The sequence below is a fragment of the Drosophila grimshawi genome, unplaced genomic scaffold (assembly GCF_018153295.1).
Source record: "Drosophila grimshawi isolate 15287-2541.00 unplaced genomic scaffold, ASM1815329v1 contig_1377, whole genome shotgun sequence".
NCBI classification, from domain to species: Eukaryota; Metazoa; Arthropoda; class Insecta; order Diptera; family Drosophilidae; genus Drosophila; species Drosophila grimshawi.
Window position 1 is genome coordinate 15,228,124 of NW_025062900.1, and position 23,119 is coordinate 15,251,242.

At 37.6% G+C, this 23,119-nt stretch overlaps 5 protein-coding genes across 10 annotated transcripts; 2 read left to right on the forward strand and 3 right to left on the reverse strand.

The window, feature by feature from the left end:
- The first annotated feature begins 297 nt into the window (after positions 1 to 297).
- Positions 298 to 1,401, forward strand: LOC6562346 (60S ribosomal protein L9). The gene is made up of 3 exons (XM_001988047.3): positions 298 to 336; positions 697 to 947; positions 1,016 to 1,401. The coding sequence occupies exons 2-3, from the start codon at positions 707 to 709 to the stop codon at positions 1,345 to 1,347; spliced, it is 573 nt and encodes a 190-aa protein (XP_001988083.1). The 5' UTR covers positions 298 to 336; positions 697 to 706; the 3' UTR covers positions 1,348 to 1,401.
- A 12-nt stretch (positions 1,402 to 1,413) lies between these two features.
- On the reverse strand, positions 1,414 to 6,058 carry LOC6562729 (protein aubergine). The gene is made up of 9 exons (XM_001988046.2): positions 5,868 to 6,058; positions 5,172 to 5,256; positions 3,976 to 4,478; positions 3,726 to 3,918; positions 3,526 to 3,653; positions 3,308 to 3,462; positions 2,857 to 3,246; positions 2,674 to 2,784; positions 1,414 to 2,598 (listed from the first exon to the last, which is right to left on the reverse strand). Exons 1-9 carry the CDS (start codon positions 5,961 to 5,963, stop codon positions 1,698 to 1,700), a joined length of 2,562 nt encoding a protein of 853 aa, XP_001988082.1. The 5' UTR covers positions 5,964 to 6,058; the 3' UTR covers positions 1,414 to 1,697.
- A 462-nt stretch (positions 6,059 to 6,520) lies between these two features.
- Positions 6,521 to 15,874, reverse strand: LOC6561583 (tubulin polyglutamylase TTLL4). 5 transcript variants are annotated; one of them, XM_032736267.2, is made up of 12 exons: positions 15,403 to 15,872; positions 14,300 to 14,993; positions 13,365 to 14,047; positions 13,197 to 13,307; positions 12,769 to 13,122; positions 12,354 to 12,711; positions 12,180 to 12,304; positions 11,684 to 12,123; positions 11,460 to 11,630; positions 11,118 to 11,396; positions 6,837 to 6,991; positions 6,521 to 6,765 (listed from the first exon to the last, which is right to left on the reverse strand). In XM_032736267.2, exons 2-11 carry the CDS (start codon positions 14,941 to 14,943, stop codon positions 6,917 to 6,919), a joined length of 3,240 nt encoding a protein of 1,079 aa, XP_032592158.1. In that variant the 5' UTR covers positions 14,944 to 14,993; positions 15,403 to 15,872; the 3' UTR covers positions 6,521 to 6,765; positions 6,837 to 6,916. The 5 variants fall into 5 exon arrangements, with proteins under 5 accessions (XP_032592158.1, XP_032592156.1, XP_043070509.1 ...); XM_032736265.2 differs by having other exon boundaries at positions 13,197 to 14,047; XM_043214574.1 differs by lacking the exon at positions 15,403 to 15,872 and having other exon boundaries at positions 13,197 to 14,047; positions 14,300 to 14,996.
- Positions 15,875 to 16,265: 391 nt separating this feature from the next.
- LOC6561582 (putative nuclease HARBI1) lies at positions 16,266 to 17,827 on the reverse strand. 2 transcript variants are annotated; one of them, XM_001988044.2, is made up of 3 exons: positions 17,468 to 17,825; positions 16,645 to 17,353; positions 16,266 to 16,571 (listed from the first exon to the last, which is right to left on the reverse strand). In XM_001988044.2, the coding sequence occupies exons 1-3, from the start codon at positions 17,795 to 17,797 to the stop codon at positions 16,450 to 16,452; spliced, it is 1,161 nt and encodes a 386-aa protein (XP_001988080.1). In that variant the 5' UTR covers positions 17,798 to 17,825; the 3' UTR covers positions 16,266 to 16,449. The 2 variants fall into 2 exon arrangements, with proteins under 2 accessions (XP_001988080.1, XP_032592159.1); XM_032736268.2 differs by having other exon boundaries at positions 16,503 to 16,584; positions 17,468 to 17,827.
- A 198-nt stretch (positions 17,828 to 18,025) lies between these two features.
- Positions 18,026 to 23,040, forward strand: LOC6562039 (protein piwi). Its single transcript, XM_001988043.3, has 8 exons — positions 18,026 to 18,169; positions 19,744 to 20,454; positions 20,518 to 20,838; positions 20,909 to 21,063; positions 21,141 to 21,341; positions 21,408 to 21,599; positions 21,666 to 21,776; positions 21,832 to 23,040. Exons 1-8 carry the CDS (start codon positions 18,104 to 18,106, stop codon positions 22,709 to 22,711), a joined length of 2,637 nt encoding a protein of 878 aa, XP_001988079.1. The 5' UTR covers positions 18,026 to 18,103; the 3' UTR covers positions 22,712 to 23,040.
- The last annotated feature ends 79 nt before the right edge of the window (positions 23,041 to 23,119 follow it).

The following is a 23,119-nucleotide window of genomic DNA, read 5'->3' on the forward strand; positions in this document are numbered from 1 at the left end:
AAAGCATGAGCTAGGAAATAAAAGAATATTTGAATGCAATCGTGCCAATAACCTCCGTTAAGTTATCAACAAAACGAGGTCATATTATTGTCAACCATAATTAGCTCATGATAAACTCATTTGTTTATTAGAATTGTATTATATTTGCAGTTACCAATCAGGAAATTTTCAGTAGCGATATTTAAATTCGATAGGTAAAGTAGTTTCTCGCAGGTTGGCAGCCCAAAAAAATTGCCGAAGAAAAATCCCAAATTAATTTGCCTGGGTGGCAACATCAGCATAAACGTCAAATAATTCCTTTCTTTTTTCAGCCTCTTTCCGGTCGGTCTGCAGTGTGTAAGTTTCTAAGCAATTTGTATACAAAAATAATTTTAAAACATCAACTCAATGGATGTGTTTTATCGACCGCTAAGTGTGTTACATTCATGACATGACAATGAATGTGTTACAAATGTTATTATTTCGCACTCTCTGCCTCAACAAATGGCCCATATACCAATTTAAAAACACGAAACGAAAACATATCCATTGAAGTAATTTTTGTTTATTCTTCTGCTAGGTGCAAAATGTGAAATTAGCTTAGAAACAAAATGCAAGTCAAATCCAACTGTTGAGATTGTGAAATCTATGGATTTAATAATGAATTTTGGCATAATTATTAATTTGAAGTGTTTGTTTACGATGATTTTGTTGCAGTGTCGTCAAAATGCGAACGATCAACTCGAATCAGTGTGTCAAGATCCCCAAGGATATCAAGGCGTCGGTGAAGGCGCGCGTGGTCACGATCACCGGCACCCGAGGCGTCCTCAAGCGCAGCTTCAAGCATCTCGCCCTGGACATGTACATGTCCGACAAGCGCACCCTCAAAGTCGAGAAATGGTTCGGCACCAAGAAGGAGCTCGCCGCCGTGCGCACCGTTTGCAGTCACATTGAGAACATGATCAAGGGTAAGCAAGCAATATAACATAAATTACAATAACAACAACATTGACTTATAATCCTTGGATATTCACAGGTGTCACATTCGGTTTCCAGTACAAAATGCGTGCTGTGTACGCTCATTTCCCCATCAATTGCGTTACGTCCGAGAAGAATAGCGTGATTGAGATCCGCAACTTTTTGGGCGAGAAGTATATTCGTCGCGTGGAGATGGCACCCGGCGTGACCGTGGTCAACTCCACCGCCCAGAAGGACGAGCTCATCGTTGAGGGCAATGATATCGAGGCTGTTTCCGGATCAGCGGCGCTCATCCAACAGTCAACCACCGTCAAGAACAAGGATATCCGTAAATTCTTGGACGGTCTGTACGTGTCCGAAAAGACGACAGTTGTGAAGGTCGAAACCTAATGCGCTTCACTTAAAAGTTTTTAATAATAAAGGAAAACGCTGATGAAAACTTTACAATACATTTGGTTCATGTATATAGTTTTGATTAAAAATCGTTCACTTTATTGGACCATTTTCGTAATAATTAAAAATTAAAAAAAGAAAATTACACAAGCAACACTTCTGCATTTAAAGTAAAAACCAAATCAAATTAATAAACATAAACGCAATAACATTTGTAGAAATATGCAGTTTGTGAGTCAGCCATCTTCATCAGCCTTAGAATAGAAATCAAATATTTTTGATTTAGTTAGTCGTACATTCTTCTAAATGTACATTAAATTTAAATGTTTTGCAACTCAGGCAAGGACTTATAGAAAGTAAAGTTGATTCTCGAGGCCAGCCGAAGGGGCTCGGTGTATGCTCTCGGCCACAAGGAACGCCAATTTGTGGGCATATTGACACACGGCTGGCACGCGACAGGTGCCCGACCAATTGTAATACATGTGGGTCATCTTGTAGGAGAGTATTTGGAGTTTGTCAACGTTCAAGCCCATGTTGTCTTGGATAACATTGTAGCTGGTGGGTGAAACCGTGCCCTGTCGCACGGACTGGGAGACGAGGAAGAAATCATAGCGCTCGGGCAATGTGATGATGTCGTCGACAACAGTTCCCGGTTCGGGATTGCGCTTATTGACAAAGTAACGTGTGTTGATCCGCTTGCTGACAACAATAAATGCCATCCGACATCCGTCATCTTTGCCAGCGGACTTGTAGATTTGATCGAGATGCTCCTTGAGGAACTTAATCTCAGTATTCACAACCTGGAAGAGCTGGCCATCGCTAACGCCATCGCGGAAGAATAGAATGCGTTCGGGCAATGTGCCATGAAGCTCTCGATATGCCTTCAGAGCACATGTCATTTTCACTGACATTTGATTTGAGAGCTCCTGGCCCTTCAAGTGCTCTGTGACTGACGAGTAGTAGCGTGTGGATAATTTCATGTCCATTGTAGCCACAAGGGCGCCATACGATTTGTTTTTATCCTTGGACGAGTGGCAAACATCAAATCCAACAGTCATTAGGCCACGCAGCGGTAGCTCAATAATCCATGGTGCCCCCATTATTTTGGCGTTCATCTGAATCACAACTTTAGTTGCGATCGACATTAGGCCACTTGCCCGATCCGGTCGTGGCGCAATTGTGCGCAGTGTCACCACTTGCGATGGCACTGGACGGTCCACACAAGCTCGTTTCTTGATACAACTATATCTGTTAATGCAAAATAGAACAAAAAATGGTTAGTAAGAGTCCCCCAAATATATGTACATATTTTTAATCGTTTACTTTTCCTCATTTGGTGACCTCAAAACCAGCATTATAATTTGGGGATCCTTAGAGACTGCGTTATCGATCGATTGGGAATAGTTTCCATTGCGCTCATCTGGCATTTCATCGCTGCAAAAATAATTACATTTTAGAGTCAATAACATAGTGTGATATTAAATAGGGTTTTTTTTTTATACATACTATCTCGGTTCGGCAATGTGCATTCGCATGCCGTTCGCTACCCGTATGCAAAGCTTGACAAACTCCTGGGCTTCGCGTACGTTGCGCCGTGGTGTTATCACGTACCAGCGCTTTATGTCCACACACTTGTACATGGAGTTCTTGCGGAACTCGTTCGTCCAGTCAGTGTGAGAATCGCATACGTAGCGTATCTCATTGCCAAAAACAATTTTCTCGTGTGGCAGAACGCGACCGGTGACCTCCACCAATTCCGAGTCAAGTTTAATATCCCACGACTTTAGGACCTCCATGCTCTCAGGCGATTTCTGCAGGCGCTGATGAAAAACGCGCAAGCGATCAATGCGGCGATCAGGCGCCAACCTGGTATGTTCGCTCATGGCTTTCATTAATCTAGAGCGATTCACTTAAGCAAAACAAAGCAGAGAAAGCCAAATCAAAACTAAAAACTTACTGAAAGTTAGCACGCATATTATCTGTTAATCCTGTAGCGCGAGCCAATTCTGGAATCAACAAAATAAGTTGATTTTCGCCACCACGCATATTCTTCTCCGTTGGTCGGGACACGAGCAGCGGTTGTTTAATGTCCCGAATTACAATATTATATCGCTTAATAGTTAACAAAAATATTTAAAATTAATTGGATATTCAATATACAAAATATATAATTACCTTCTTATAATATTCCACAAAGGAAATGTCGCCGTTCTTGCTATTGAATGTCGACAGTGGAGACACTGCGAAATCAACATCATCGATGCGATAAGTGCGATTGTTGTAATCAGTCAATACAATGCTACCTAAAAGAGCAGATTCAAATATTACATACCTTAAATTCTACTATATCAAACAGGGGGGACAGATTAGCTTACCGATCACCTCCCGCTTGAATGCCGACTGAAAGTCATCGCTTTCCCGTATGACTTTAGATAAGACATGATACAAAGTATCATTTCTCATCACCTTATGAGTGATATCAGCACATAGGAGAATGTCCGACTCGTGTCCACGTATTGAGGTCTGATAACCTGGCCACAATTCCAAATTGAATTTATCCAAGACAATCTGGATATATACATAGTATTATAAACAGAAATAAAATAAACAATGATAAAACTTTACCTTTGCTTTTGGATCAAACAAATTTCGAGAGACAAGTTGAAGCTTGAGTCCCTCCATGGCCCGTCGTAATATCAAATTAAGGACCTGAAACTGTTGATTGTCCACTGCTTCAACGGTCGCAACCAGTTTAATCCGAATGTGTATATTTTCGCCCGCTCGATTCTTTGTCAGCAGCTCTAAGGCGTATGAGCTGCCAGGCCTCTCCTCGAACTTGGTGGTGCAGAACAAAGCGGATCCATCAAAAATATAGCCACCTAGAAGCGCTCGGTGCTCACTTAATAGGCCGCGACGCAGTCTCGTGTTATCAATCTCAGGACAAAAATCGACACAATATTGGTAAAGTGTCCAGTTTTGTCGCTTGAGCAGTCTAAAATAATTCGTCGTCACAATGACCTTACGGCCACTAGTACCCAATTTCGTCGTCATTCCTCTCGGACGTGATGGAACCACTTCGGTAATTACACGTCTTCCACGCACCGAGCCTCGGGCATCGCCGGCTCCTCCTGCATTAAATTAACAATATATTTCAATTGAGTTTAATCATTTGCACATACCCTGAACCCATTGAAAATGTATAAAAAGAGTAAAATGATTTATGCAAATGTGTGCAGCTGGCAAAAGGAAGCATCTCCGCCGCTTAAGTCAGTCAATGAATTTTTTCCTGTGTCGAAAAACTTTATTGCCCGTAAACAGAATGTATAATTTTCGTTTTTAAAATTTCACAATTATTTAAATGACCGAATCTTGTTAATTTTTTAGTTGGTCTTAAGAAGTCCACTTATTAAATTCATATTATAAAGTCAATAATAAAATACTTTTTTTTTGGCAAAAGAAGTTAGAAAATATGAAATTTTTCCTGTGTACAAACATTTTATTGGCGGTATCCGCCGTTCCGAACTTCAAATTTTAAATATAGGTTCACTATATATATTGCCGATTCCTTCATTTAATCGATAATTGCCACCGGTTCGCAAATATCGATATTTCGATAGCAAAAAAAAATACACAAATTTAAAGGCAGACACTAAGGCTAGAATATATTAAAAGCTGGGTTCAGGTTTCAGTAAATCGCCTTATTAAATATAAAGTCTTTGTCTTTCTAAATTTCAGAAAAATTCACCATGAACTTTAAAAATGATTTAAGGCGATTTTTTTTTGCGTGTCTTGTTCTGAATCTGAAAATTGTATAGACTTACCATCGGCACCCTCCTGGCTGCCACTTGGCTCGGGCTCAACGGGACGTGATTGCTGCGGTACCGGAGACTGACCAGATTGGCCCCCCTAAATTAAAATATATTTTATATTATGCGTGGGTATTAGAAGTATTGGGAAATCACATAGCCATAAATCAATTTTCTCATTACTTATTTGTATTGGAAAAAAACATAAAAGTAAATAGAAAATTATATGGTATTTAGAGAGTTTTCAATTCGATCACATATATTGGGCATTCTTAAAAAAAAACCTAACTCGATTTTTAACATATACCTTCCTTCTGCGCGAAGTGAACTCGTCGCCATAACCATCTTTATGTATATACATATATATGCATTCTTGTGTGCATTTACATATGCACATACATGCACATAGACATTTTATGTTAATGAGATTAATTTCCTATTTCCAATCAATGATTATTCTATTCGCTGTATTTCGCACATTGATTTCATCTTCCTTATGCGCTCACATTCTGCTATGCAAGCATACATACAATCGAACATTCGAACTACAGTTAGAATGGCGTTCAGCAAAGCACGTGCAAGCAATGTAAAATTTTAATTGAATACGTATACATACTTAGTAGTAAAAAGAAAAAGCAACGGGAATAAGCATAAGTTATGCTTATACATATGTACACCTCTACGAGTTTTCATTTAATATCATTTACGTACCAACTGAGGGGTCAGTCCTCGATTCATCTCCTCATTACGTTTACTTCCGCGACCACGACCGCGCGAATGGCCAGAATTTGCCGGTAAATTATACATTACTGTATTTTAAATAGACGCGTACAACACAATGTATCCTGCCAGAATGTCACAGCACAAATTCAAAATTGAGTAGAAGACTGAAACGTGACTTCGAATTGCGAACTTCGAATAAAATTATTCGATTTGTCAACTGTCAAAAATGTCTGATGCTTTATGTTACGAAAGTATCGATATGTGCTATTTCATTCTTTGTCTTTCAACATTTTTGTGTCTTTAAAATTTACGTAGGCAATAAAGCATGCACAATCAGCACTTTACTTGCAATCTGTGATAGAAGCAAGCTAGATTTTGTCGATGAATTCATTAAGTGTGGATCCTTTCAAAATGGCTCAATGTCATCTTACGAAAAGTATCGATATACTTTGTTTTAAGAGGAAAAAGAGAAGATTCACCCACTGAAGTTTTAACACCGACACTCAACTGCCGTTGCAACAGACCGCTGGCCGTTATTATTCAAAATTTTAGTAAATTTTGATGCTGATACAAAAAGTGAACACGGAAAAATAAAAGTGTACAAAACAAGCATTAACAAGCTTTAACATTTAGATTTTGTTTCTCATAAATAATATTGTAATATATATTTTATTGGCGTACTTTCAAATTTGGTTCCTAGTCAACAATTACATAAAATTTTATTAGTTTTCGAACACATTGAATACGCTTTGAGCCTTAAAACTTGACCTTATGATTTGATAGACCGACATATTTGTCCGACGACAAGTTACTTTCGTGTGCCAACAATTAATAAATGATCCATTATGATCAGTCTTTTGTATAACAAGATGAACAGTTTGTGAATCTATAAGTAGAGAAATAATCTGATTTAGTTAAGTTAATCAATCATTGACAATTGTAAATTGCACAAATTACCATAACATTTTTGATTCAAGTCAATAAATTGTTTACTTAAATCTTCGTTCTGATTGCGTTTATATGACTGACATTTACTGTTATTCATTGGTATCTTCGTCGCAATCACTCGGTAACTTCTGGGCGGTGTTTTCCTCAGCGCTAACGTTCAAGTCCTACATTTTAGAAGTTCGATTAGTATATATATGTAGGACATGCGTGATGAGAACAATGAATGGGAAACAGAGCGGATAAAACATAACATAACAAAATTGGTTGGAAAATACAATGTAAATTTGTCAAATTTTACCTTACACATATAGTCCGTTTATACGAAAGTTCCTTAATTGAATTTTGAATTTTTCAAATGCAAAAATCTGCTTAAAACATAATGATAGTAGTATCCTTGAAATCATAAGGATGTTGTTTTATGTTTACAAACACAATTTCAATTTTTTTTTAAACAAATTCTAATGCAGATTTGGTCATTTCAAAAATTGTTAATCAATAATAGCGATATGTTCACATAACAACGTATCATAAATATTCATATAAATTGTATGAATATTTTCCAAATCGATCTCAAATGCATAAATACATGTGTTGCTGGTATTCCAATTATACTTTCTTTATATTTTTTTTTTATTTTAAGAAATAACAGCGACTTAAGAGTCAAACTTTAAGTAGCTTTGCTTTAACGGTAAATTTATGTGTATATTAAAGTAGACTAAGTATTTATAATCATTATGGACTCAACCAAACAACACATGTGAAATGTAAATTAAATAAAATATAGAGAGCATGCCTGATATATGTGAACTCACGCTTATACTGATTTGAAGTTATAAACGCAGTATATATGTATGTAATTGATAGATAAGTTGGCAAAAACAAAAGGCTAAGTACACACACAGACGATATCGTACAATCGATGTAAACATTAGTTATACTTATGTATCTACTTTAGAAACATGTGACACTGGTGGAATGTTCAGTTATTGGGTTTACAATATACATATATATTATGTAACAATACAATTTGCATAAGATTTATTGTTTAATTGGTTGTTCTTAAATTTCAACACTAATAGCACTAACAGCCAAGTCAATCATACATTTAAATATCTTGCTTCTGCTGCCACTTAATTAACAACAAAAGTTAAGTAAAGCTAGTCGTTGCAACCAGACTATGAGTTAACTGTATAACATTCTATATATCAAATTAACTCATTACTCTATGTGTATCTATGTATATTTAGACCCCTGTTGATAACGAAAATCAGAATACTTTCAAATTTCTTTATTTAATTGATCGCTTTAAGATAAGACATCAAAGCGTTCTTGCTAACAGCAAACTAACTTGCTCAAATTTTGACTTGTTAAACTTTGATATCGAAAGTAGAAGAAGGATTTAATAAATGTAGTGGGTAGAAATTAATGTGGCTATCTTTGAAGGGACTTACTGGTAAGCTTTCCTTCAAGGATAGCCATATACCTCCCTAAATACCTCCGTCACCCCAATCACTTCAGTCCCAAAATCGGAAATACCCTCCACAGTTTCATCTTACCTAGTTTTTAAGATATAGTCTCCAAATATTGAATTTACCCCTTAGATTTCCCACAAGTTAAAAGCTACATATATAAATAAATTCATCTGCCCTCAGCCTCCTCCTGGTGTATCAGAGTACTCCACAGTCGGTTATGCTCGACTGCAACATTCTCATTTTTTTATTTAAGTACAGCTATCATGGAACAATACGCTCTGGCCTTCCCTTTAAAAGAATTGTATGCTAACAAATAAACAAAAGGAAAAAACCCGTTCAAAACTAAATTCAGATTTTCCATTATCAAATTATTGTTGCAGTCAGTATGTACAGAATTTACATTTTTTTTGGTGTTGGATTTGAAATAAATAATTACATCTAGAAAAAAGCTTATTCCATAATTGTTGGGTTAATAAACTATGTATATATAAAAAAAAACAATAAGGAACCACTAAAAATAACATCACAATGTTTTAAGACGACCTTTAAGTCTTACAATATCAGGTACTTAAAACAGAGAGTGGTGATATAGCGTTCAAGTATTGAAATAATGAATAAACTAAGATCAGAACAGCTAACTACGTAAAGAAATTGGAGAAGCGATTAGAGAGGCAAATCTGTAAAGAGTGCAGCAATAAAAGGCTGCTTAAAATCATTACTTATCATCTACAAGGGCTACAAGGTGAAAAATCAATTTCTTCTCAACACAACCAAATCACAGATTTGCTTCTTTAATAACAATTTTGATTAGTAATTAGTACGTATATTGTTTTGTGACCCTGTATGCATATGTATGTATGTAATTTAGATAACAGCGGGACATACGCTGATGTATGTACATCAACACTCAACTAAATACCCTATCCATATATGTATGTATATGTATGTAGTATGATGGTGCTTGTACATTTTGATATACGCTCACATTAAATCTAATTGTAATAGAAAAAAATTAAATGTATAAATTATTGATACTTATGGAATACATTTTAATACTGGCTTATCACTAGATTGTTGGTTTTGCATGTATGTATGTATATGTATGTATATGTACATATATACACGTGCAGTTAAAATTAATGAAAATTATCTATTAAATCACTAAGAGACCAATACAAATACGATAGCAGCGTTTATCACTTTAATATCCATCTCATTAATTTGATGAAGTAGTCCTGCAATTTTACAATTACAAAACATTGATTGTAAATTGGTTGACATTTGACTTTGTTGTGTGACACAATAATAAGAATGTACAACAGCAATGAATGGAAAGATCTAAATTATCATTAAATTCTAGTTATTAAATAAAATTAAATTAAATGAAACAAAACGAAATCGTGTTTGTTGTTATTGTTGAAAAAGTGTGAAAGAGAAAAACTAAGATGCATTTTTCTTTGGTGTTCTAAAGATTTCTAAGCACAAAGTCTGTTTATATAATTAGATTAAAGTGGATTAGATATTCTAAGGTGTTCTTTTTTGTTTTTATCGTTTTAACCTAATAGTCAATATAATTTATATGGTACATTAAGAAAAAACTGCAACAGCTAAGAACAGAATGGACATACATATATTTTTATGTAAGAATGTCTTTCGAAAAAAGAGATTAAATATATTATTTTGTTTCCGACCATGAAATAAAGTTATTATATATTGTCCCATAAGCACGGCAACTTTTCTTATTTAGTTTTTGACTTAGCCAGCTTTTAATTTCGAGTTTATTTAGTTAAAACACTTACTAGCTAACTAACTTGATTGATTGCAGATACTATATTAATGTTAAGTACAATTATTTAAACGCGGGACCTAACTCTACTTAAAAACACTAGCAGAAACATAACGACAATTAAGAGTAACTAAACTTTAAGTTATAGTTTTAAAAATTAGTGTTAGCAACTAAATGCCAATTAAATACTTGTACAATTTATGATTATATTTTGGAGAAACAGCTGCAACGGAATTACGTTCTTACTTTAATCAGTACTTTGACCTAGGCACAAAAATGAACAAAAGAAAAGAAAACAATATATATTTTTTTTATTTTGAACAACTCAAATTTACTTTATACCTTTTTTTAATTTGCTTTGACGCATTTTACGTAAAACCTAATTTCTGTTGTTATATATAAATATATATATATATAGTACTTAAGCACAATATACGACAATGGAATAGAAATGTTCAATATATTATACTTATATTCGATTAAATGCCTCTACATACAATTTAAATATATACATATATATATATATATATATATATATATGTAATAACAATATTATTCTACCTAAATGTATACATTTGTGGTTAGCAACTTTGCATTTGCGAGCCTACGAAGTTTATCTATGGGGTCAACAGATAGAACTTACGACAATAAAGAGCACGACAGCGCCAATAAAATGATTGAATAGCTCGCCAACAGCCCTCAAATTCAATGGGATTAAGAACGTAAATATTTTGTTTGTAAATAAATGGTTTTTCTGTTGATCTTTGTACTTATTATTATTAATATTATATGCATTGGCATTGCCAATACAATAAAATACAATACAATATCAATGGGGTGGTGGTATGCAACATTGCCAACATTGAGATTATTATTATACTATTTTGATCATAAGCTGGTAACAGATTTCGATTTCAGAAAAGCCTCAATCGTTTTGTTTTCGTTTTTGTGTAAGGTGTACATGAGTAGTGAGCACTCTATAAAGAGTACAGATATTTCTTTTGTTTTTGTTATTAATCAATTAACACTTACCTTTTTGGCAGGCGGCGCAGGAACTTGCAAGTGAAACTTGCTCTGACAATAATCTCGCAGTAGAGCAATGCCCTCTGTGCGATTATTGGCGTATCGTGACTCCCATGCATCCAAGAGGCGATTATAGTAGCGAGGCGTGTCATTGTATTTGAGATACTTGTGCGTCTGATCAGTGGGAAAGATCCGCTCAAGTGGTGCACAACGCGCCAACTCATCCTCGGCGATTATCAAACAACGGACATCATCAGGCGTCAATTTTTGAAGTATTGCATCGATGTACTAACAATTTTATAAAGCGACTTTAACATAATGAATAAATATTAAATAGTTGCATTCATTTACCTCCTCACGACTTTCCATGGATTTGCGCGTGAAGTTGGTGTGCTTAACTTTTTCCTCGCGCGACAAATAGTTGATGTATAGTCGCTTATCATAGCACAGTTGTGTGCCACTTGGAAATGACAGCTCGGCGGCAAGCTCCTTTTGCTTTTCCTGACTCAGTTTCGGGGGTATCTGTGTGAATAGATGGTTATAGAAGTATTTGTCCGTCAATTGTGAATGCTTACATTATACAAGGCAGTGTTGAGAACACCTTGAACCAGAGGTGCCTTAACGTGTGCATCGAGTGGCAACTCGGAGTGCAAGCTAGGCGATATATTGACCTCCAGTAGCCAGGGCACCAGATCCGAGTCCAAAATCACATCAAAGCCAAACAGTTCAAAGCAACTATATTTGGACTCGACATTCGCTCGAATCATGCTATTTATGCCATTCTCGCCGGCCAATATCGTGCGCAACACTAGACTTCTGAGAGCCTCCCAGAGGCCATCGGTGCGCACACCACGATTGGCCAAATAGGTCCATAGCGATTTGATGGTCCACTTGTGGCCATGGCATGCATTCACATCCTCGTTCTTGGAGTAGTTGGACGAGAACTTATTGATGCTATAGTTGGTCAAATGCATGCAGCGATCGTTCAATGTATCCGCCTTGGCGCTGTATTTAACTACGAAGTAATAAAGAGTTAAGTTGACATAATAAATGGCTGAGATTAAACCTTACCCGATGCAAACCGCGCTAGTCCATTGTGATACATGAACACCCGCAATGGATTCACAGACGTCACCAGTACATACAGCCGCAAATCGAATTTGCTGCCATTGATTAACAGCGGTCTTTCAATATATCTGAAATAAATTGTAATTATTAAATGTAGCTATAGTTGTAGGTACGCACCTCTGCACGATTAGGGGACGACGTTTGGGTATCTGGCCCCAACGATTAACCACACGTATTCCAGCACCACGGGCACTTGCTGGCGGCTTGATAATCCATTTTGTATTGCGTTGCGCATACTTTGGCCAACGTTTGCGCAAAGCGCATAGATCGTTGGGTATAACATATGTGCGCGGCATGAAGCCAAACTCTCGGTTGCTGTGCTTCTTCATTTGTCGCTGTAAATTCTTCCAGCATGAATCCTTGCGACCGATACGAAATGATCCGGGCAAGTGATTGATCTTCTGATACGAACGAATTGTCTTAAAACAGGGCGACTTTAAATGCTTGCCCCAGACGCCCATCCAGTCATTGGTTTCTATAACAAATGTGAATTTCGTTATTATTGATTGAGACTTGAGTGTAGGCAACATACTCTTCAACATTCGCATGCCGCTGTTGGCCAAGATAAGTCGCACAACTTTTGGCATTATGTTTGTCACGCGCCACTTTAGCACTCGATGCAGCTCCGGCGGCACACTGGGTCCCTTTTTGGTGTTGGACGAGAAGGATAGATAGGGTGGAACGTATGGAAAGAGACTGGGCACCAGGACTGATTCCGGATTTCTTAAGTCCTCATCTGATGACTGTGACAGTAGCAAGGATGTGGAGTCCTTCGGCGATGATAATAAACGATCGCCCGAATGCGTCATCTTATACGCATGCGCCCGATAGCCATCTTCAGTGTCGGAGCTAATGCTCACCGTGTCGCTCTCATCAAAATTGGAAACTGCGGACAAAGATAATGCAAAATAATCAATATGCGCGAATCGAGCACTTTTCAGATAGATGGATGGCACTTACTGTTATCTAAATCGTCATCATTATCAAAATCGACATCACGGAAATCGTTGCTTTTAAAATCTGGTTCGTCTAAAATATATTTAGTTAATTGAACTCCACCTGCACTATGACCTTTTGGATGAGGGTTTTTTACAGCCTGGTTGCGCATATTAGTCGACTGATGCTTACGTGCCAAACGGGGACTTTGACTATTATAAAGGAGAACACGGTGCACAGTGGGCAGTACCTTCTTGGCAGTTGTTGTTGTTGTTGTTGTCGTTGTTATTGCTTGTCCGCCTCGGATCCTCTTCGGCGTCAACGGCATGCGAGGCAGAGCGGGAGATTCGGTGGCATTTCGTAGTTTCTTCGATACATTATTATTGATTTTCACGACGGATTTTCCATTTTTGCTTAAGTCATTGTTAGTATCACCATGCTGGACGTAGCGACGATGGGTTTGTATAGTTGGATCGAATTGATCATCATTGTCATCACCATCATCATCATCATTGATTACTTTTGTGTCATAAACATCTTTAATATTGATTATTTCCAAATTTGTCTCGTTGACGGGTATATCATTCCAATCGCTATCATTATAGCCGAAAGGCATTGCATTATTTTCTTTCAATAAGTAACTATCATATTCTACATTTTGATTATTATTATCATTGGATATGCCTCGACGACCATTATTGGCATTATTGGACGATCGCTTAATGGGCGTCTCTTGAAATAAGCTCATTTGTGTTTTGTAGCTGGATGATTGCGGGGCTTTGGACAGCTTCTCAGCTCCACGATTGTAAAAGTAGGAGAAATAGTGCTCGTAGTGCTGATCAGTTGAATGGAAACGCGTTGTTTGGCGTTCAGGGCTACAATTAGAATTAATGTGGAATGTAAATGGATTAGAATGGAATGCAAAAGCAAAACAAACAAAATTAAAAATTCGTATGAGTGTTTATAGTAAAATGAATATTAAAAGTATCGTAAACATGTAAAAATAAAAAGGGAAAGTAAGCATTTTCTAAAATAGAAATTATAATTAGTGTAATCAACTATAAAATGTATAACGCAATGGGGATATTTGTTTTTGGGTTTTTGTTCTTTTTGTTTTTAGCAATTACGTTATCGAACTCCATGTTTGCTCCAGCGCGGGCGATCTTCGGTTATGCGAGTAAGTGGAGCCCTCATCCAAATATTCGCATTTATTCCGGACTCTGAGTTGCCGCTTGAGCTGATCCTTTTCAATGGTAAGCTGAGGATACTTCGTTAGCTCCTGGGTGGCAGGCGCATTATTGGTTTGTGCATATTGTCGCACTTTATGCTGGGCGGGACCATTGTAGTAGTCGGCTTTCTGTCTATGCTGATAAATGTAACTATTGTTGTTGGCAGCAGCAGCAGCAGCTGTTTTGCGGGCTGGTGCATAGGAATTTGCGTAGGCATCAGAGTATTTCACTGGATCCAATACAGGTACTGAATAGCTGGCTCTCTCGATCTGTCTGCCGACGATCTCCTTATTTTTCGATGGACTCGGATTGGATGCACGACTTGGACTGTTTAGATTCCAAGACGGAGCGATGGCGCTTGCACTCTTATAGTAATTAAATGCATTGTCAACACTGCAATAGCGTACATTATGTTCATTGCGATTGTTGCTGCTGTTGGTGTTGTTGTTGATGTTGTTATTGATTAGGTTGTTAGGCTGGCTATTGTGGTGCTTTTCGGGTGGAGCTCTTCCATACACCTCTGATGCGTTATACATGAACATATTATACTTATATCTAGATAGATTCGCGCATGCAACATGTGTTGTCACACCTGCTGAATAAACAGAATAGAGAACAATACAGTTGTGTTATGATTAACTGGAAATGTTAGAATTGGCCAGCAAGAGAAACTTAATTTTGAGAACATTCTAATACCATAACAGCTGGTAAACATTATTAGCCGATTAAACAGAAAACACTTAGTTAAACAATTACAATTTTATATTCGAATCACTGGTTTTTTGTTTCGAAACTTTTTAGCTTCGATTTCGAGGATTCTTCTATAACTAACCGATTAAACATACATATTTGAATGCAATGGTATTTGTATGTATTCACATATATTTATCTCATCAATTACAAATGTACACATCTTTATTGTAAACACGTGTTTTTATTTCATTTATATGTTGCACATGCTTTAGCAACGAAATTCAATTTAAAGATATTCATTTACATACCGCGTCCGACTTCGTTCGGTGACCTTCACTTTTTACGGCTTGTGCTACTTTTGCAAGTGGGTATCAGCTGTTTGTGTGTGTGTGTGTGTGTTGTATTCGTATTGGTGGTAGTTAAATTTAGGTCACAAACATAATATCCTTAGAAAGGTTTTATAACTCATTTGTATAGTATGCTGCAATTTTCAAGTGCAATCGTTATGTTGCTTGTGAGTCGATTGGTTAGTCAAAAAATCGACGTTGAAGCTTATCAAAAGTTTGAAATACTGTTTTTATACCTTAAAAACTCAATCAAAGGCGATTTGTATGCAGATTCACAATATCTATTTACCGCTACTTCTTTATTTGATAAGCCAAATACACTTGTGTAAAATTTGTAAACGATGATGCTTAAGTTCCGTTTGTTAAACTTGTAAACTTATAATTACGAAAAAACACAGTGCCTTAATTTTGATGTAAATTTCAATTGTAGATAGAGCAAACAAAACAAACAATACACAAAACCTGCGACCTCAACACGTGTAGTTCACTACTGAACTAACAGTGTGGTTCTTCGTTCGCAGCATGAACGCCAAGAAGATTATGAACATTTACATTCCCTGTTAACTTAACAGCGAGAACAAATCCCCGCCTTTTTCCGTTACCTGTGTTTGAGCTTTGCAAAATATTAAGAATTATGCATTTTATTGTTTCATTTTTAACTGAAAAGAGGGCACAATTTCTTCTTTGTAGTTGGAGCTATTTTGATGCAGAAGTGAAATACCAACAACAGCGGCAAGGAATATGTTCTATTAGGATGCACACTGGTGGACATAATAAAGGGCAAACTTCTTCAACGGCTCAATTAGGGGTAAAAATTTGTATAAGTGTGGATCCTATATTTCAAAATTACATTTATATTATTATTCAAAATGTATAATAAAAGTGTTAGTGTAGATTGCACATATATTAAATAGTATAATTTAAATTAACATTACTTGCTTAAAATTAATTGAGTAAAATTAAGTTTTATACAAATTAATATTCTTTCCATTTATGGATTAATAATGTTTAGTTGCTGGCGAAATGTGATTTAATAAAATACTTTCTATTACGTTGTTCTTCGACCAGCGATATACCAGGGGCATAACTTAAAAAGTTGGGCTTGTAGAATGAGATAATGCTATCGGCATCTGAAAACAGAGACTGGAGATTAATACATAAACAAAACTTGATATGAATGATATATGGATAGAATAGTCTCACCTATACTTGGATCGTTCCACTCCATTGCCATATTATGAAGCAGAGCCAATGCGGTAATTGTTTGCTTTGCAGATCCAAATGTGCCCAAAAGTTCACTGTCGAGAATTCCAAAGCGACGCATCCATATATTGAGACATTTAATGGCCGGCGCAAAAGTGAGTGCATGTGCATGATTATAAAGCTCTTCAGACTTGGTTTTTGGATGCTGCACGGGTGTGAAGAGACTGTTGGAGCAAGAAAGCGAATCATTGCCCAATAAAATGCGTCCACGGAATTCATTCTGTTCAAAACGTTCTTTAATTCGTGATAGCGAAAACAGCTCAGACGCATTGTTGAGATCAAGCTCCTCCGAGAGATGTATGTCCAGATCCCTGATCTTAAATTCGCCATCTGAAACCAGCTGCAAATGCAACAGTTCCTCGGTTGGCACCGATGATTCAGATTCGGTTCCACTGTAAGCGCTTCGGTTAGCCTGCGCCCGCGAGCTTTCCAGCTGTAAGTGCACAGTGGTTTGGACGAGAGCCCCAATCACTTGGGGCATATTCGATAGCGCCTGAAAGGAGCGCATCATGCGTTCCTTTTCGGAGAGCGTTGTCGGCATTCGAATATAGCTGGAAGCCTTCGATGACAGCACGGAGGCAACACGACGTGTTATCTTTGCCAGTGTGTGCAGTGTGACCCCATGCGCCATTGCCGTCAGTTGGGGATGCTAACAGAATGCAGACAGGCAGTCAGAGAGAGAGAGAGAGAGAAAGAAAGAGAGAGAGCGAGACAGACAGGGTTTAAAAGTGTGTGTGTGTTTGTACGTGTGTATAACATTTACCTCCGTGCCACCGAAGAATCGAATGGCCGATAAAATTTGCAGGTCGATGGGCACTTGATTTCTTTTCATTGACTCAAAGTAGTCAACTTCCAGATCGTCGCGCACAATTTCAATAATACGCCGCATATTCTCTTTTGTGTAGCGATATTTTTTACGGAACTCAATTTCATTCATTTCATCCAGCGGATTGAAACGTCGTCTCTTCACTTTGTTAATTTCTATGGCGTTGATTTGCTTGCTGGGGAGACCAGTTGCGTTTTTAAAATGCTCAAAGTCCTTGATATGCTGCATATCATTCAGAAATCGTTGAACTAATTTGATATCCTCCATTTTGGTTCAATAATTGTTTGTTTCTTTTTCTTTTCGACTTTCCTCCAATTGCGCTTTTTCTCAGTTGAACAGAAGAAGAAGAATGTTATTTCTGTTGTCTGTTAACTTAACACGTTCTCAACATGTTGTTAACATAATTTGTATTATCGACACTTCAAATATCGATGTCGCTTAAAAACCGTACATCGAGTAGTGTTTTAAATTTGGGAATTCGAGCATCGTTCATTCTAATCTCACGTCTTCGATTGTGGGGATCTTGTTTTCTTGTGGTGAAGAGCTTTTATAACGGCAAATTAAGCGTACGTCATGGGTGACCAAGAAAGAGGACGCCGTCGTCCATTGGACGTTCATCAAAGATCAGGACAGGAGCCGGTAAGTTATATTTATATATATATATTTCATCAGATGGCATATTATTGTTTTGGATGTATTTGTATATGCACATTATATACGTAAGCAAACAAATACAGTCATACATACATATGTACACTTGCGAGCGCGTCGTCGTAAGCCGTTTCGAATTCCGTTATCTGTGCTTGAGAATAGTGTATCGTTGACCCACTCAAGTGGTTTTTTTTTTTTGAGGTTTATTTTTGCTGATGCGGATATTTCTCCTTATAAGTTTGAATTTGTAAAAGAGAAGCAGTTTTCAAAGAGTAAAATGCATAAAATAAATAAAATGCAAACATATATAAGTATGTAGTCCAGTTAATTCCTGTACATACACACACAAGTGTTTTAAATGTGTGTGTGTACGTGTATCGTTCTCACTACTCTTAAAAATCATACATAAATACAAAATACAAACAAACCATGTGTAAACATAGCTTATAAGGCCGAGTAGACACGATCAATAATTTTTGAATCTCGACAATGAAACGTACCGTATGTCAAGAGTGTTTGGACAAAAAGTTTTCTATTTACGAATTTCGCCAATATGGTATACAGAATATGTTTACCAAAGTCACAGACAAAAGAAAAAAACGCGAATTTCTAACGGAATCTGCGAAAAAGGGAATTGCAAAATATGCGCTGCGCAAAAATAAGTTCTAGACTTATTCGTGTTGCGTTGACGGCGCCTGGCCGGCCGCATTGCCTGCATATCATGCAGCTGCTTTGCTTTTTATGCTAATTTCAACCAATGTGAAAACCACATTTCCCAATTCCTCTCGGTGATCGAGGATATATTCCAGATGCGTAGTTTTTTTTAACGCTCTCTTTTCTCGTCGTCTCTGTCTTACATATATACACAGGGAACAGTCTTTTGGACAACCGACTGCGAAATACTTTGATACCATAAGTAATACCAACTGATAACTAGTATCAAATAACAGGGTGAGTGTAGCCAAGAAATACCGTCCAAGTTGGCCTTTCAAATTGCAGTAGATATAGGCTTCTCTGAAGTTTGGTAACTAGCTCTTAAATTACGGGAGATATGGGCTCTGCAAATTTTAGGAGTGGGCATAGTAAAAATTATAGAGATGGTTCTTAGTAATTTTCCTTCCAAGTTTATTAACTGTAGATCTTAAATTGCGAGATATAGGCCTTTATTGTTTTTGGGAGCAGGAGTGGACGTGGTCCAAAATTTGTTTTTCGGATTTTTGAAGGGTGTTACTAACAATATACCTTGCAAATTATATAACTTCTTTTCAAATTTTGTGAGATATATGGTCTTATCGATTTACACTAGAGAGACGTTATCATCCAGACTAACTTCTCAATCGAATCACTATTAGAAAACCCAAATTACACTGGCTGGTATTAGGCACATTTCAAATTAAGACTCATTGTTATCCAAATGAGACTTACAGTAGGGACACAATTATACATCCCGATATAACTGAATCGCTCGTGAGATTGCATATATCAGTAAAGTTAAACAATTTTACACAGATCAAGCTAGCTCAAATAGTGAAAATTTGATTTTAATGTTTTTTCTTTAACAGCAATCGAAGATTTTTCGAAATCAATCTGACAGGCATACCCCTGGCGACAGAGATAGATCGGATGTTTCGAGTTCACGCAGAGCGTCCACATCCCATGGAGCTTCTACATACCATGGAGCATCCACATCTCGTGGCACTGGTGATTCAACATCTCGTGACGCTTCCACATCGCGTGGATCTGATATTCCAGCAGTTAGTGTTTCACATAATGCGCCAGTTCGCGGCGAAGGCAGTGGCCCACAAAACGCACGCAGGCGAATTGATCATTATGAGATTGTTAACAGCAGACCGGCGGATGTGCTCACAAAACGTGGAGAGGAGGGCAAACCCATCAAATTGATATCGAACTTTTATAGTCTGAAAACTAGACCGCAATGGCGCATTATACACTATCATGTGAATTTTGAGCCTGAGATTGCGGTGGTGCGGGTGCGCTGTGGCGTGTTGTCTCAGCACGCTCCTGCCTTGGGCACTGGTTATCTTTTCGATGGCATGCAGCTGTTTACGACCAAGAAATTCGAGCAGGATGTTACTGTGCTGAAAGCAACCTCAAAGCAAGGCGTCGATTATACTATTACCATCAAAAGCGTGGGAATTATATCGTCGGTCGAGCCCCGTTTTCTGCAGGTCTTGAATTTGATATTGCGTCGCTCCATGAAAGGTCTAAAACTGGAGCAGGTCGGACGTAATCTTTTCGATCCGCACGCACGGGTAATGTTTGAATTGAGAAACTGATTTATTATGATCAATTTCATTTGGGACATACTTATTCAGGTACCTCTGCGTGAGTTCTCTTTGGAACTGTGGCCCGGTTACGAGACCTCAATCCGTCAGCATGAAACGGATATATTACTATGCGCTGAGATCACTCACAAGGTAATGCGCACCGAAACAGTCTATGATATTATGCGTCGCACCTCTGCCAACCCCTCAACCCATCAGGAAGAATTCCGCGTCAATGTCCTGGGCTTAATTGTACTCACTGATTACAATAACAAAACTTATCGCATCAATGATGTTGACTTTGCACAAACGCCGCGAACCACATTCAGTTGCAAGGGCAAAGACGTTAGTTTTGTTGAGTACTATCAAACGGTAAGTGCTTGTGCTTGCACACTTGGAATTTGAATAATTGCCCAAATTGTTTATTGATCTTGAATTATAGAAATACAATATACGCATCAGGGACCAAAACCAGCCTCTGCTTCTTTCAAAAAATCGAGATAAAGCCCAAAACAGCAATGCCAATGAAATTGTTATCCTTATACCCGAGCTGTGTCGCGTAACTGGACTCACCGATAGCATGCGATCAAATTTCCAGTACGTCTCTCTTATTCACTTGCGTATCATATCGTAGATTTGAAATCTAAAACTATGCGTTTATAAATTCGCTTTAGACTTATGCGCGCGATGTCCAATCATACACGCATGAATCCAAGCAGACGCATTGAGCGTTTGCAAACTTTTAACCAGCGATTGCAAACGACAGCAGAAAGCAGCAAGGTCTTGACCGACTGGAACATGGAGCTGAGTCAGAATCTGGTACAGGTTCAGGGACGTGTGATTGAGCCACAGAACATTGTCTTCAAATCAAATAAGTATGTTTTGCCTATTCGAATGTCCCACTTCTCGCAGCAGTAAAAAGAAACAATTATTTTGAGCAGGGTCTGTGCTGGGGAACAAGCAGATTGGACGCGATACTTTCGGGATCAACAGATGTTTACAACACCCAAGAATGGCTTGGATCGATGGGCTGTGATTGCGCCGCAGCGCAACTTGCGTGATTTAAGACAACTATTGGAGAATCTGAATCGCGTTGCAAGAGGCATGGGTTTTCAGATAAGTAGCCCTCGAGAGTAAGTCTTCCAATAGAAGCACCACAGATGTTCTGTAACTGTAATGTTTATATTTTTTTTTTCTAGAGTAATGATTTATGATGATCGCACAGGCAGCTACATACAAGCCTTGGACGATTGCACTCGCAGTGATCCAAAACTGGTTCTCTGCATCGTGCCAAGCAACAATGTTGAAAGGTTCATATATATTTATCAAAAATCAAATTGAATTTTCAAATATATCCCTTTTTAGATACTCATCGATTAAAAAACGTGGTTGTGTGGATAGATCTGTGCCCACCCAGGTGGTAACCACCAGGGCTAATCAGAAAGGCATGAGCGTTGCCACTAAAATTGCCATACAAATCAATTGTAAGCTGGGCTACACACCATGGATGATCGCTGTGCCGATGGCTGGCCTGATGACGATGGGCTTTGATATTGCCAAATGTACGCGTGATCGCAACAAAGCCTATGGAGCATTGGTGGCTTCAATGGACCTACAACGGAATGCCACTTTTTTTAGTACGGTCGCTGAGTGCAGCGCGTATGATGTATTGGCCAACAATTTGTGGCCAATGGTTTTGAAGGCCCTCAGGAAGTATAGAGAGGAACAGAATGCACTGCCAGCTCGTATTATATTTTATCGCGATGGCGTTAGTTCAGGCTCCTTGAAACAGTTGTTCGAATACGAGGTGAAGGATATTGTCGAGAAACTAGATGCTGAATATCAAAAGGCTGAGGCAAATCCACCAAAGTTCGCCTACATAGTAGTCACCAAATCTTCAAATACACGTTTCTTTGGCGATCGTAGGGAAAATCCGCCACCGGGCACGGTTGTTGATGATGTGGTCACGTTGCCCGAACGTTATGATTTTTATCTCGTTTCGCAGACAGTGCGGCAGGGAACAGTTTCGCCAACCAGTTATAATGTTCTCTATAGTAAGATACATTTAAGTCCCGATCGTATTCAAAAGCTTACATACAAAATGTGCCATTTGTATTACAATTGGTCGGGAACTACTCGTGTTCCAGCTGTTTGTCAATATGCTAAGAAGTTGGCAACACTTGTTGGCACTAATTTGCACGCCATACCACAGAATGCTCTTGAGAAAAAATTTTATTATCTTTAAGAACACTTTTGTCATTATTTTTAAAGTTTCTGAAGAATAAATTCTACTACCTCTAAGTTCAACTAGGTTAACCTAACCTAACCTAAGTTCAACTATGTTTATTTTTTGAAGATGCCATTATTTTAAAGTCTTGAGAAAGAAATATCCTTATGATCAAATACGTATATTTAAGAACGTTTGAAGCAGCTATCCATCTTTTTTAAGTTATCTGTCAAACAAAAAAAAAAAAATTTTTAATTTGAAGCAAATTTAAAACTACACCTCTGAAAATAATTTCGAAATGTAATAAAATTAGCCGAAGGTTGCTATTTGATTTTTGAATATTATGATTAAAACAAATCTTAAAAATTTATCATTTTTTGAGCTTGGAATTAGTACTCAGACATGGTCAAAAGTTCTACTATAATG